Source organism: Lagenorhynchus albirostris, chromosome 1 (genome assembly GCF_949774975.1).
Source record: "Lagenorhynchus albirostris chromosome 1, mLagAlb1.1, whole genome shotgun sequence".
NCBI classification, from domain to species: domain Eukaryota; kingdom Metazoa; phylum Chordata; class Mammalia; order Artiodactyla; family Delphinidae; genus Lagenorhynchus; species Lagenorhynchus albirostris.
In genome coordinates, this window is record NC_083095.1 from 2372711 (window position 1) to 2388186 (window position 15476).

Sequence of the window (15476 nt, forward strand, 5' to 3'; positions counted from 1 at the left end):
GACAGTGAGTTAATAGATTCAAAGTGCTAAAACCAAAACCTCTGTCAACCAAGAATCCTCTATCTGGCAAAACTGTCCTTCAGATGTAAGGGAGAAAAGACATTCCAGATAAACGAAAACTGAGGGAGTTGGTTGCCACTAGACCAGCCCTGCAAGAAATGCTCAAGGAGTCCTGTGGGGTAAAGGGAAAGGACACTGGACAGTAACTTTAAGCCAGGTGGAGAGACAAAGATCTCAGGATATACATGAGCTGTTATAAAAGATATTGATGTCACCTTGGTTTGTAACTCCACGATTTGTTTTCTGTATAATTTAAGACTAATGCATTTAGCTATTAGTTCATGTTTTGGGACACAAAGTGTCTAAAGATATAGTTTTGTGAAAAAGCTAAAAGGGATGGAGCTGTAAAGGTGCAGAGTTTGATACTGAGGTTAAGCTTGTGTAAATTGAAATTAGAGTGTTATAACTTTAAAATGTTAAATGTAATCCACATGGCAACCACAAAGAAAATAGCTATAAGTCTGCATGCCGTAACTAAGAGTCTGCATGCTGCAACTAAGAGCCCACATGCCGCAATGAAGATCCCATGTGCTGCAACTAAGACCCAGCACAGCCAAAATAAATAAAATTTTAAAAATTTTAATTTTCTTAATTAAAAGGAAATAAAGAATTTGTGTTTCACCGTAAAATTCAACTACACACACAAGATGACAGTAATGCAGGAAATGAGGACAAAAAGTTATAAAGCATATAGAAAACAGCAAAATGACAAGAGTCCCTTTTATCAGTAATTACTTTAATCCATTTACATTTAAACTGTCCAGTCAAGAGTATCCATTCTGTCAAACACACATGATCCAACTATGTCTACAAGAGGCTCACCTGCGATCTAAAGACACAAACAGATGGAAAGTAAAAAAAGTAGGAAAGATTCTGTGCCAGGAGTAGCCAGAAGAGAGCAGAGTTCATTACACTAATGTTAGACAAATTAGATTTTAAGTAAAAAAGTTGTTACAAGACAAAATAATAAAAGGTGCAATACAGCAAGAAGATATAGTAATAGACGTATATGTACCTAATGGCAGACCAGAGTATTCGAATAAAAAATAGAAAGGGTGAAACAGTTGGCTCCACAATAGTGGGAGACTTCACTACCCCCCTCCCACTAATGGACAGAACATTGTAGCGGTCAATTCCTCTATAAATCAACTACACCTAACAGGCATGTACAGAACGCTCTACTCAACAATAAGATACACATTCTCCAAGGGAACATGGGATGTTTTCTACCATAGACCATATGTTAGGCCACAAATTAAGTCTCCATAGATTTAGAGAGATGCATATCATATAGGATATCTTCTCTGACCACAAGACGATAAGTTAGAGGTCAACAGAAGGAAACTGAAATTCAAAAACTGGAAGTTAAACATAATCTAAACAACCAATGGATCAAGAAGAAATCACAAGGGTAATTAGGAGTTACAGACAAGTGAAAACAAAAAACAACAAACCAAAATGTGTGGGATTCAGAGGAAGCAGCGCTAAGGGGGAATTTATAGCCACGAATGCTTACATTAAGAAAATAAAGGGTTTACCTGGTGGCGCAGTGGTTGAGAGTCCGCCTGCCGTTGCAGGGGACACGGGTTCGTGCCCCGGTCCGGGAGGATCCCACATGCCGTGGAGCAGCTGGGCCCGTGAGCCATGGCCGCTGAGCCTGCACGTCCGGAGCCTGTGCTCTGCAATGGGAGAGGCCACAACAGTGAGAGGCCCGCGTACTGCAAAAAAAAAAAGAAAAAGAAAAAGAAAATAAAGGTCTCAAATCAACCACCTAACTTCACAGCTTAAGCAACTGGAAAAAAGAAAACTAAGCCCAAAGCTAGGAGAAGGAAGGAAATACAGGGCAGAGATAAATGAAACAGAGAATAGAAAAATGAGGGAAAACATAGTCAATGAAACCAAAAGTTGGTTCTTTGAAAAGATCAAACACATTGACAAACATTCAGGTAGATGGACCATGAGAGACTCAAATTACTGAAATGAGAGATGAGCGGGGACGCTACTCCTGACCAGCAGAAACAAAGCCTGCGAGAGCTGTAACAGCGATGCAGACAAGTTGTGTAACTTCGATGAAAGGGACACAGGCAGCCAGTCGGACACAAAGCCGTTTGAAATGTTTTATTCCAGTTTCCAAGTGTCACCTGGTAAACCAAGGTTTAGCGGTTAACAAAAGTGCTAGTCACAAACTCATAAAATAGAACACAGCTGAATCCATTTGGTCCACGTAGGCTTAGCTAGTTAACTGTTGTCTCATTGAGCAGTTTACTAACGTTTCTGGACTAAATCCCAGGATGTCACCCATCAGTCGGCTTGTCTGTTTGCGGAAATTGTGGCAGGTGACCCTGGGAAGCCTGTGTCCCAAGTCCAGTCTCTGCAGTGTCAGTGGATCAGGGGACTGGCACGGTCATTGGAGGTGAAGTGTTTCCTTCCAGGAGATTCTGACTCTGATGTGTGGTTTGAAGCACATGTCTTTCAGTAAGTGACAGAGAAGTGGAAACCACCTGTTGATGACAGTTAGCCAGAGTCACTAAGTTCTATCACTATCGCAACCCAGGTGTCAGATGGAAGAGCTGAGTCTTCTCCTGAGAACAGGATCAGTTAAGCATCTAGCCAATGACTGTCATGCAAATGGACATTGGAAATACTTCCGGGTCGTTTTAGTTTATCACACAAAACATGTTTGATTGTCACCACTGACAAGTATTTTAGACCTAGAAACTGCTTTTTAAAAAGTCCATTCAAGACTTATTGCTTCCAAGGGAGAGGGATGGATTGCGAGTTTGGGATTAGCAGATGCAAACTATTATATATAGGATGGTTAAATAACAAGGTCCTATGACAAGGTCCTACTGTACAGCACAGGGAACTATATCCAATATCCTGTGATAAACCATAATGGAAAAGAATATGAAAAAGAATGTATATATGTATAGCTGAATCACTTTGCTGTACAGCAGAAATGAACACATTGTGAATCAGCTATAGCTCTCTCTCTCTCTCTCTCTCTATATATATATATATACATATATATATAATTTTTTTTGACTTAACTGTGCTAGTATTTTTACTGGGATTAGGATGCAATGTTGAGTGTTTAGGGCTATGCATATGACATTCTGTACATTTTGAGTGGTCTGCCCCAATCTTGTTTTTCCATAAGTATGTTATTTTTACTGAGCAATTTTGCAGAAAGTAACTTTTTTTTTTTTTTTTTTTTTTCAGTACGCGGGCCTCTCACTGCTGTGGCCTCTCCCGTTGCGGAGCACAGGCTCCGGACGCGCAGGCTCAGCAGCCATGGCTCACGGGCCCAGCCGCTCCGCGGCACGTGGGATCTTCCCGGACCGGGGCACGAACCCGTGTCCCCTGCATCGGCAGGCGGACTCTCAGCCACTGCGCCACCAGGGACGCCCCCGAAGGTAACTTTTTAAGATGCGTAAATGTCGTTAGAGGAGAAGTGCCTGCACACTGTGCGGCATACTAAGCTATACCTGGGGGCAGGTATACTAAGCTATACCTGGGGGCAGGTATACTAAGCTATACCTGGGGGCAGGTATACTAAGCTATACCTGGGGGCAGGTATACTAAGCTATACCTGGGGGCAGGTATACTAAGCTATACCTGGGGGCAGGCTGGGACAGATGCCACAAAAGAGGGTCCTAGGGTACAGGGACGTGGACAGTATGTTTTTTCCTGTACAATTACTTCTCCAGGATACGCCACTAAGCTGCTTCACAGGAGAGTAAGTGCTCCCCCTGGAGGAACTTACAGTCTGGGGCCCAGTTCCTTCTCCACTCCAGGCGGCGTTTCTAGCACAGATACTCGCAGCTGGTTGAGATGAGGCCCTGGCTACATATAAATAGAATGGTGTCTGCTTTCACTTCCGAGATTACATTTTACAGAAGAAAGCAAAGCGTCGCCTGGTCCTTTGCAGCTGGGACTGGTTTTGCCTGTGGAGCCATCCCCATTCCCAACCTCCCTCCTCTCAAGTTCAGTGGATACACAATAAAATATACTTCTAAAAAATAAGTTAAGGGGCTTCCCTGGTGGCGCAGTGGTTGAGAGTCCGCCTGCCGATGCAGGGGACACGGGTTCGTGCCCCGGTCCGGGAAGATCCCACATGCCGCGGAGCGGCTGGGCCCGTGAGCCATGGCCGCCGAGCCTGCGTGTCCGGAGCTTGCGCTCCGCAACGCGAGAGGCCACAACAGTGAGAGGCCTGCGTACCACAAAAAAAAAAAAGAGAGAGATGGTAGCCCTCAGAATGACTGTCCCTTGAGAAGACCAACCACTCACTTGGCCAGTTTATTACATCAGACCTCCTCCAACCAGGAGAGGAAGAAATTCTTCCTCAACAGAATCAATACCTACCCTGGATATAGATTTTTTTTTTCTATGCCCAGAGCTCCTCTGCCAGCTCTGCTCTCCAAAGGCCTGCCTGCTGCCTGATGGATCTTGCATACATCACTTCAGAGCGAGGGCCACATGGTACAGCAAAAGAGGTGCGGCAATGGGTTAGGACTGCAGGACCTTCTGTTCCTAATAGAGGCCATATCACCCCGAAGCAGCTGGCCAGATAGAAGATTGGAATTACCTTCAGCTGCTAAGACATCAGATTGGGGACCTCATCCTACAAGGTTGAGGGTCTGTCCACCAGGGTGTAGAGTAAGAATGGAACCAATGGCCCACATATGATACTACATCCAAATAGCTAGAAGACGCCGGCGGAAGTGGGAGTGACCACTCTTCTCATCACTCCCGGAAACCCATGTGAAGGATTTGTGCTTCCTGTCCCTGAAGCAGTAGCTTCCACTACATTATTATCCAGGGGATGAATTCTTCCTCCGGGTACAGTAAGGGTTCCACTGAACCTGAAGCTATGACTACCATCTGGTCACTCTGAGCTCTGTATTCTGATGGACCAGCAAAGAAAGGAGTTACTGTCTCGGTGGGGGTAATTGACCCTGGTTATCATGAGAAGCCACGGTGCTGCTGTACAATGAAGACAGAGAGGAGCACGTCTGGAACTCAGGCTATTCTCTGGGGCATCTCTGGGTGCTTATATCCTAAGTGAAAATGGTGAATGGCCTATTGCAGCAACCGTATTTTGACAAAAGCAAGGCAACTAAAGTCTCAGACTCCTTAAGTCTGAAAGTCTTGGTCACCCTACCAAGCAAGCAACCTAAGCCAATTTAAATGATTGTTGAAGGCGAGGGAAATCTCGCGTGAGTGGTGGAGAAAGAAGATGGATATCAATTGCCCTCTTCAGTCCAGGTGCATCGGCAACTCTAGCTTCTCCCCCTAATTTTTGTGCATTTAGCCTTTTGTGGATATTGAAAGAAACTGAAAAATTGGACTTAAGTTTGGCATGAGAGGGTCTGAGAGGCGCAAGAGGCTGACGGTGGCTGACACCCTGATGTCCCATGTTACACATCATCAGCCCACTCTGTCCTCAGCCACAAGCGTAACAGGCAGTTCCATGTAAGCTCAGGTTGACGGCATCCCAAGCCAGTGGGCACCGTGCAACCTTTCTACTTCCTACGGCAAGGCTGCAGTCGTTGTTTTTAAAGACCACAAATTCTTTGATGCTCATCCCATCAAGAGGTAGAGTCTCTCTGCTTCTTGATTTCGGGCTTGGACACGTGACTTGCTTTGGCCAGGGTGATATTAGCCAGCATACCATGAACAGAGACTTGCAAAGTGCTTGCTCTTTGTGACTCGCCTTTTCAATAATTCTTTGACCTACGCAGTCCAGGCCAATATGGTAGGAAGAGTCAAGTAAAATTACCACCATCAAAGACCCAAAAGATGTGTGGATGGTGGTCCCTCCAAAATATTCATTTGATTCATCTGTCTGGCATCTACATAACGCATAACCTAGATGGATCATGGCAGATGGTGGTGGACTAATGTGAACTTAAACAGGTTAAACAGGTGGTAATTCTAATTATAGCTGATGTGCGGGATATGATATTTTTTTACTGGAGCAGATCAATCAACCCTCTGGAATATGATATACGGTTACTGATTTAGTGAGTGGTTTAGTCTCAACACCTATGAAGACAGAGGAGCAGAAGCAATTCAGCACTATGTCGTAAGGTCATCAATACACCTCAGCTCCGCGTTAAATCTGCTGCCCTCTGTTCCAGCCCGGGCAGGAGAGACCTTGACCGTCTTGATCTTTTGCATGACGTCATGCTAGTTCACTATACTGACGACACCATATGCTAATGGGATCTGTTAAGCAGGAAGAGGCAAGTACTTTGGACATGCTGGTGGGTCTCATATATGCCAGATAATGGGAGATTAAAGACAATTCGGCGGATTGGCACATCAGTGAAATGTTTACAGGTCCAGTGGTCTGAGCATGCCGAGACATCTTCTCTAAGGGAAGGGAAGATTGCTCTCTTTTGCATCTCCTACCACTAAAGAGGAGGTACAGCTATGTAAAGGGGCTCTTTGTATTTTAGAGGCAACAGATACTGCACCCACCTATTGAGTGATCCAGAGACTTCCAGCTTTGAATAGGACCCAGAGCAAAGTGGGCTTCGCGGTGCGTTCGGGATGCTTTTTGAGCCACAGGATCCAGCACATCTGATGGAAATAAAAGTGTCAGGACTGGATTGGAATGCTGTTTGGACTCTCTGGCGCTCCCTGATAAAAGAGTTGCCGCAAAGCCCTCCAGAATGTGGGGCAGGTCCACACTCTCCCCAGCACTTAGGAAACAGCTCCTGGGAGCTGTCAGCCCTGGTAGACATACAGCAGAGGGTCATGGCCACAAGTGACTATGCAGAAGAGCTTCCCGTCATGAGCTGTTATCTGACCCACTGAGTCATAGGAGAGTCAGTCACAGGGCAGGCATGCCCAGGAGCCATCTGGCATGTAATGGTAGTGGCACTTTTGAATCAGGCTCAAGCCAGTGCAGAAGACAGGAGTAAATTCCAACAGATCCACCACCTCTTCTCTCTCAAGCCCCACCCACGGCCCCTGGGGAGTTCCTGATAACCAGCTGGTGGTAAAATGACGGGCTTGGGCCAGTGACCCACTCGTGGAATTTGTGCTTCTTGTCCCTAAAACTCTGTCAAGTTAGAGTTCCCAGGGATCTCTCCCAGGAGAGAACACTGAAACCGGGGACACGGCAGGTTTTGCTAATTACCACTTGGCTACTCGTTATTACTGGTAAAGTTTCCACAAATTGTCATTGACTCTGCAGGCCAGTGGACCAAGGACAAAACGGTACCAGATCCTATCACCACGAGAAGCTCCTACACGATGGGGACACAGGGAAGAGATTGTCGGGAGCTTGGGGATTCCCTGGGACGGCTCATCTTCAGGCTTCCAAGAGACAGCTGCTGGCCATCACCTTGAGAGGGGGTCTGCAACTGATTGGAATGACACCATCTTGTTTTCATTGAAAAAGGGGGAAAAGTGAGCCCCTGCATTATAACATGCAAGGAAAATAATAGATCCAGGGCAGCAAGGGGAAGACAGTAATGGACACAAGTGTTACGCGTCCCCCAGGTCCCCTCAGTGCTGCCCACCTCCTGAACCTCCCTGTGGCTTGTTCCTCCCCAGCTGTTTCTACTCCCAACTGACTCAGCACCCAGGTTGTCCTGGCACCTGGGACAGAATAGCCCTGTGCTCTGTGGACGCTGGACACCTCTCCTTGGTTGCCACGACGTTATCCGACCTACTTTACACACACCTGCAATGCTGGCCTCCCCTTCCCTCCTCTGGGTGAAGCCCCACATCCCACGCTGCAGGATCTGCACCCTGACTGCCCACTGAAGGGCCAAATGAGGTAACGTGGAAGGGTGCCCTCCTCATAGGGCAAACTTCGGCCAATGGAAAACTGAAGGCATCTAGGCAGACACATTTCCTCCCCTCTTCCGTCTCAGGAAGTGCTGAGGAAATTCCCCCTCCCAGTCTATCCAAAGAAGTCCCACGGGCCAAGCGCACTCACCTGCCAAGCATCTGCTCGCCCCTTTGGGCTCGCTGTGAAATGGTACCAGCGTGGCGATGCCTCACTTCACACGGGGCCGCACTCTGCTAGCCTTTCTCTGTCTCCCCTCCTTGCTCCCTGGTTTGCATCTCCCCTGAAAAAGCATCGTGCCAACTTCATCTTTGCCTCAGGCTGTTTTCTAGAAAACCCAGGCTAAGCCGTACTTCACGTATTTACTTTCATTTTGAAATTTTTATTGGATAAAATATTTAAAGCTGTGGTCTTTTCTTTCTGTCATTGTTTCCCCACTCAGGGAGTCAGAACAAGGAGTAACCCAGGCGGCCGGCAAAGGGCCTGAGAAGGGATGTGGTCGGGAGCGGTCCATCCCGAGTTGCCACCACGAGGGGGCGCAGCCAGCTCGGTGGAAGAGAAGCAGCGCGTCTGCCCAGAGCTTCCAGATCAGGGCATCAGGCCGGAGTCTGCAATCCCCAGAGAGCCTCCTGCAAAGCCGAGATGGGCTGGTGTCCTCTCCCCGAGGGAACGCTGCTCTCCAAAGGTTCCTCTGCACGAGGGGGTTCCCAACACCCCCCTCCCTTTCCTTCCAGTCCTGGTTCCCGTTGATTGCCGTACAGCATCCAGGTCAGTCCCCGGGGCCACTCCCTGGCTGGGGCCCCCCTCCCGGGAGCTGCCCTGCCCCAAGGCTGGCCCACCTTTTCAGGGATGTCATTGGGATCATTGGCCTTTGGAGGACCCAGGGCTGCCATCTGCCCCTGGGCAGCATATGGGACACAGGAAAGGCTGGACAGCACGGACCTTGTGCCCTGATCCCCAGGGCCAGGCATTTGAGGGGTAAGTCATGGGAACAGAGTGGGCGTAGGGCTGACAGATGTCATTGTGGTGATCTGGAAGGGGGACTCAGAGTAACGACGCCCTGGGACTTAGAGGCTGTTGCCACTGGCCAGCGGGGAGAGTGCTGGATCGTCAGTTCCCTCCTAAGCCTCGCGGGGAAGGCACATGGAAGAAACAACCAAAGGGGGGCCCAGCCGAGCTCCCCCCCGGTGTCCACTCTTCACGGTGTCCCCGTGGGTGACCCAGCCTGTTCTTTGTCCCCTGCCCACTGACTCCCCTCCTCTCAGTGCAAAGGGGAGGGGCTGGCCCCCACCATGCAGCCCCCTCTCTCTGGGGACACCTCTCTCAGTCCGCCTGGCTTCTCTCCTTCCAGCTCAGAATGCCCTGTGTCCTTGGGAATCCCAACACTGCTTCCTCTTTACGTCTATCTAGAAGTTCACTAGCCAGCTCAGCCCTTGCTAAACAATTCTGAAACAGTCCTTGGATCTCCTTGGAAAAAATAAGAGTTCCCCTTCCTCTCCTGGCCTCCCAGATTTCACCTATTGATAACGTAGTACAGACTGGGATGCTGACTGCACTCAGGGGAAAGACTTGGCAGGCAGAGGCAGCCGGCAGAACTGCCCCCTTCCCCCCATAGGGCTGGGGCGAGCTGAGGCAGGGCCCCTCCCAGCTAAAGTGGGACTCGTGTGCCCCTGCTCAGGCTGGGGAAGGGCCCAAGGGCTCCTGCACAGAGTGGGCCGGGGTCTCTAGCTCACAGGGAGCAGAGTGAAGGTCAGGGCAACTGGGGGGCATGGAGTGTTGACAGGGCTTATCCTGCGAGACAGCTCCTGACCTCCAGGTTCTGGACTTTGCCCACCCACCCCTGAGAAACAGCCGCCCTCTGGGTCCAGGAGCGCCTCTGCTGACCGAGCTTGACCCAGCTCTCCCTTCACCCTGTGACCCCAATGACAGCTTCCTGGGCAAAGACCCCCTAGCCCACCAGGTACTTGGCAGCCCTCAGCATGGGTTCCTCCTTCAGGGGGTGGCTCTGCCCCAAACCAAGACAAGGTGCTCTTAACCGCCCACCACAGGGCCCAGACCAGGCAGCGAGGGTGACAAAATTTTACTACCTGTCCTGGGGACCCCAAACTGGGTCCCCTCCACCACTCCTGGCTACACTTCAGGAAGCTGCAGCCCTGGGGTCTTGGCCAAGCCCTAGGTGGGCCCTGGCCCTCCAGGAGGGGACGATGTTGCCCTCCTTCCCCCCAGCCTAGGCCTAAGCCTCCCAGCCCCTCAGTCCTCCACCTGGATCAACTCTTCACGGAATAACTGGCAGGATTGGCCAGTCCCTTTGGGAGGAGCCCGGCCGCAACTCAGGCCCCATCACATAATATACCAGTGTGACGGGTCTTGTTTTGAAGTAAAACCCTAGGCATCCTTTGCTCTATTATATAGACTTAAAAAAAGAAAAAACAAAACAAAACGATTTTCTAGTTTCAAAAGTACTTCACTGTAGAAAATGTCCAAACTAAATAAAATATCAAATAAGAAATTTAAAATTATTCATAATTCCAACAGACTCAAGCACTACAGACATGGGTACGTGTTAAACAAACTCCTTTCTACACCATGTTTGTACAAAATACCATTTTGTTTTAAAAAATCTGAACAGGGAGTTCCCTGGTGACGCAAGACCCTGCGCTCCCAATGCAGGGGGCCTGGATTCGATCCCTGGTCAGGGAACTAGATCCCACATGCATGCCGCAACTAAGAGTTTGCCTGCCACAACTAAGGAGCCCGCCTGCAGCATCTAAGACCTGGCGCAACCAAATAAATAAGTACATAAATAATATTAAAAAAAATAATAATTATAAAAAATCTGAACAAAGAAAAGTCACCCACCATCCCATAGATTTTATTTTTTTATTTTTATTTTTATTTTTTTTGCAGTATGCAGACCTCTCACCGTTGTGGCCTCTCCCGTTGCAGGGCACAGGCTCCGGACGCGCAGGCTCAGCGGCCATGGCTCACGGGCCCAGCCGCTCCGCGGCACGTGGGATCTTCCCAGACCAGCGCACGAACCCGTGTCCCCTGCATCGGCAGGTGGACTCTCAAACACTGAGCCACCAGGGAAGCCCCATCCCATAGATTTTAAAGGACTATGTGAAGGACAGACTGGATGGGACCCCTCCACCCTCAGCCTGTCTGTTCCTCTCTCCCCTCCCCAGGCATGCAAACACATCTATATTCACGCAGCGACCCTGCCATAGATACTCTACTGCAAGTTTGCGTTTTTCACTTAATGTCATGTCACGGACATTTTCTCCAATGAGTGAAAGTGGACCTGGCTCATTTTGCGGCATGCGAGATCTTAGTTCCCTGACCAGGGATCAAATCCAGACCCCCAGCAGTTGAAGCTCAGAGTCCTAACCACTGGACTGCTCATTTTTTGAAATGACCACATTGTCACGTAGTGTAATTGTTTCCTCTTTCCCTCTTGCTGGATATTTTGGGATTTTCCAGTTTCTCCTACAGCAAGAATCCTTGTATACATAACAACACATGTCCATTTATTTCAGATACATACATTCCCTAGAAGTAAGATTATTACCTCAAAGATCTTGTTTAAGGTGAGATAAGACTCTTCATCTCTTTTTTAAGATAAGAAATCTAGCAGAGGACTTCCCTGGTGACACAGTGGTTAAGAATCCACCTGCCAGTGCAGGGGACACGGGGTTGACTCTGGTCCTGGAAGCTCTCACATGCCGTGGAGCAACTAAGCCCGTGCGCCCCAACTACTGAGCCTGCGCTCTAGAGCCCGCGAACCACAACTACTGATCCCACGTGCCACAACTACTGAAGCCTGCACGCTTAGGGCCTGTGCTCTGCAACAAGAGAAGCCACCGCAATGAGAAACCCGTGCACCGCAACGAAGAGTAGCCCTCACTCGCCACAATTAGAGAAAAGCCCGAGCACAGCAACGAAGACCCAACGCAGCCAAAAATAAATAAATGTATAAAATAAAAACGAGAAATCTAGCAGAGAGGCAAACTGTCTACTGTTTGTCCGAGAAACCTCTTAGGTACTTACACTGTTTAGGAATCCAGAAATGTGATTACACATGGTTACCAAGTAAGACCAGTAAGCAGAGTTCAAGTTTCTACTGGAAGTTGTTCTCATGAGTCATGGCAACAAATTCTAAAGTCTTAGAAAAACGTTTTAAGACCCTTCTGTTTAAATAACAGATGCATTGTAACAGAAATGAGAAGTTGGTAACAGTATAAATGTTCAGACAAGTCCCAGTTTTGTACCAGAAGACAAGATTTGTACAGAGTAAGTGGTCTGAGTTCAACACCTTATCAAATCAAATTCTTCCATCAAATTTTATAATTCAGAATGATATCTTTCCCTCCATGATTTCAGGGGAAAGGAGACATCTTTAACTATTGGCTTCATTTTGTTAACTATGTAGTCTTTCGTTTTTAAGGCCAGGTTCTGGAAGTTCATTAGCTGGCCTTAGAAGCAAAAAACAGATGTGTGGAGCTCCATTTTACTGAGCCAAAGAGAGAAATAAATGAATAGGATCTTAATTAATAACAGCTGAATAAGGAGCACATATAATTTCTCTTCAGCAAAGAATAGAAACGCTTTTTAATGGATACTGCAATAATTAATTCCAAAAAGACTTAGGCCAATTCATTCTTCTACCAACAGGGAGCCAGTTTCCTCACAATTTTGCCAGAACTGGAGGCAATTAACTTGTTTATTTTGGGACAATCTGATAGGACACACACACACACATACACAAACACAATTAGCATGTTTTCATGCTTTAAAAAAAGGGCTGGGGACTTCCCTGGTGGTCCAGTGGTTAAGACTGTACTTCCAGTGCTACCACTGCAGGGGGTGTGGTCAGGGAACTAAGGTCCCATGTGCCACGTGGCACGGCCAAAAATTAAAAAAAAAAATTTTAAGGGCTTTATTAAAATGTAATTGACATGTAATAAACTGCACATATTTAAAGTATCCAGTTTAGTAAATTTTCATATGTATATATACTCATGAAACTATCACAGCGATCACGATTAAAACATCCATCATCACCAAAAGTTTCTCACGCCCTTTGTAAGCCCTCTCGTCGCCCTCGCTGCTCACCACCCCCCAGGCAGGGACAGACCCGCTTTCCTAGTTAGATCAGCTTCCATTTTCCAGTGGCGAGGCTGATGGCCACTAGCCCTCCTGCTCGCTGCTTTTGCAGTGTAATTGTCACACCCCCTGTGGAGGGCCATTTGACAATATCGGTCAAGGTGGCAAATGCACAAACTGAACCAGCCACCCTGCTTCTAGGAATGAATCTTATCAACATCCATGCAAAATGACGCAAGGACCAGCTAGACACTTCCACTATAGTAGCAAAATGTTGGAAACTCCCTAAATGTCCATCCGCAGACACCGGGGAAATAATTGCAGTGCACCCAGACAATGGAGTACTATGCGGCCATAAAGAAGAATGAGGAAGTTCTCTTGGTTCTGATACAGTAATTACCCCCAGATATGATGTTAAGGGGAAGTGTGTGTGCAGAGCATTGGGTGGTGTGCATGCCTCTTCACTCTTTGGGGACCATCAGGAGAGCCATGACCCTGACCTTTGCCCCTCTTGCCCTTCCCCACCCCTCACCGCAGGAGAGGGAGGAAGCATTTACCCGGCTGGCTGGCAGTTGGGTGGTGTTATTAAGGCTTTCTCTGTCTTTTATTTGTTACATTTGTCCCGCTTGGTCTCCTTCTTCTCCAGGGGGAGATCTGCCCGGGGAAGCACAGCTGCTCACATCCAAGGGGGTCTGTGTGTCCAGCAGTGGTGCTCAGTGTCGGACCGCCCAGAGCCTGAAGTGAAAGCCACGTTCTCCATGTAAGCTTTCTCAGTAATGCCCAGGATACTTTGATCTTCACCTGCCTGCCAAACTCAGATTGTGCACAGGTAGGTCATTTACTGGATCCCTAACGATGAGATTGTATGCCAACAGTTTATACACATGCCATACCTGCATTCTACAAGGTATCTGTGTATTTTGTGTGTGTGGTAAAATACACATAACATAAAACTTACCATCCTAACTGTTTTAAAGTTACAGTGGTATTCAATACATATGTTCACATCATCGTGCAGACATCGTCACCATCCATCCCCGTAATGCTTTTCATCCCGTAAAACTGAAACTTCATAACTACAAATAATAACTCCCCGTTCCCTCCCCCCGCCAGCCCCCTGCAGCCACCATTACACTTTCTGTCTTTATGGTTTTGAATACACTAAGTGCTTCACCTACGTGGAATCATACAATATTTGTCTTTTTGTGACTGGCTTGTTTCATCTAGCGTGATGTCCTCAAGGTTCATCCACGTTGTAGTACGTGTCAGAATTGCCTTCCTTTTTAAGACTGAATAATTAATCCCATTTTAGTTCAATGGAACTCCATTTAATTCTATTTTAATTGCATTGTATGGCTATACCACACTGTGCTTATCCATTCATCCATCCATGGACACTTGGGTTGCTTCCATGTGCTAGCTATTGTGCATAATGCTGCTATGAACATGGGTGTACAGATATCTCTTTGAGTTCCTCCTTTCACTTTTGAGTATATACCCAGAAGTAGAATAAAGAATCATAGGGTATTCTTTTTAAAATTTTTTGAGGACCGCCATATGTTTTCTCCAGCAGCTGTACTATTAGGTTGGTCAAAAAGTTCATTCTGGTTTTTCCATAAGATGGTACAGAAAACCCAAATGATCTTTTTGGCCAATCCAATATTTTTCACATTCCCACCAACAGTGCACAAGGGTTCCAATTTCTCTACATCCTCACCATCACTTGCTGTTTTCTGGTTTTTTGATAGTAGCCACCCTAATGGGTATGAGGCTGGTATCTCATTGTAGTTCTGATTTGCCTTATCGCTAATGATTAGTGATATTGAGCATCTTTTCATGTGCTTGTTTATATATCTTCTTTGGAGAAATGTCTGTTCAAGCCTTGCCCATTTTTGAACTAGATAGTGTGGGTTTTTTTTAAAATTACTATTATTTTTGAGGTTTAGAAGTTCCTTACGTATTCTGGATATTAATCTCTTATCAGATATATGGTTTGCAAATATTTTCTCCCATTCTGTGGGTGGCATTTTTACTCTGTGGATAGTGTCTTTTGATGAACAAACTTTAAAATTCTAATGAAGTCTAACTTGTCTATTTTTAATTTTATTACCTATGCCTTTGGTGATATGCCAAGAAATCATTGCCAAACCCAATACTGTGAAGGTTTTGAGCTGTGTTTTCTTCGAAGAGTTTTATAGTCTTTGGTCTATCATTTGGGTTCTTGATCCGTTTTTAGTTAATTTTTGTAAATGGTGTTAGGAAAGGGTACAATTTCATTCTTTTGCATGTGGGTATCCAGTTTTCTGAGCACCATTTGTTGAAAAGACTGTCCTTTCCTTATTGAATGGTCTTGGCACCCTTGTCAAAAATCATTTCACCAGGGGCTTCCCAGGTGGCGCAGTAGTTGAGAGTCCGCCTGCCGATGCAGGGGACACGGGTTCGTGCCCCGGTCCGGGAAGATCCCACATGCTGCAGAGCGGCTGGGCCCGTGAGCCATGGCCGCTGA

General features: G+C 47.1%; 1 protein-coding gene across 1 annotated transcript in view; it reads left to right on the top strand.

Moving 5' to 3' along the window:
• Nucleotides 1-10640, top strand: part of LOC132515178 (uncharacterized) — a 28546-nt gene extending 17906 nt beyond the window's left edge. Inside the window, exon 3 of the mRNA XM_060141279.1 lies at nt 8310-10640. Coding sequence (XP_059997262.1) covers nt 8310-9117 — 808 coding nt within the window. The 3' untranslated portion in view covers nt 9118-10640. The remainder of the gene's footprint in view (nt 1-8309) is intronic.
• The last annotated feature ends 4836 nt before the right edge of the window (nt 10641-15476 follow it).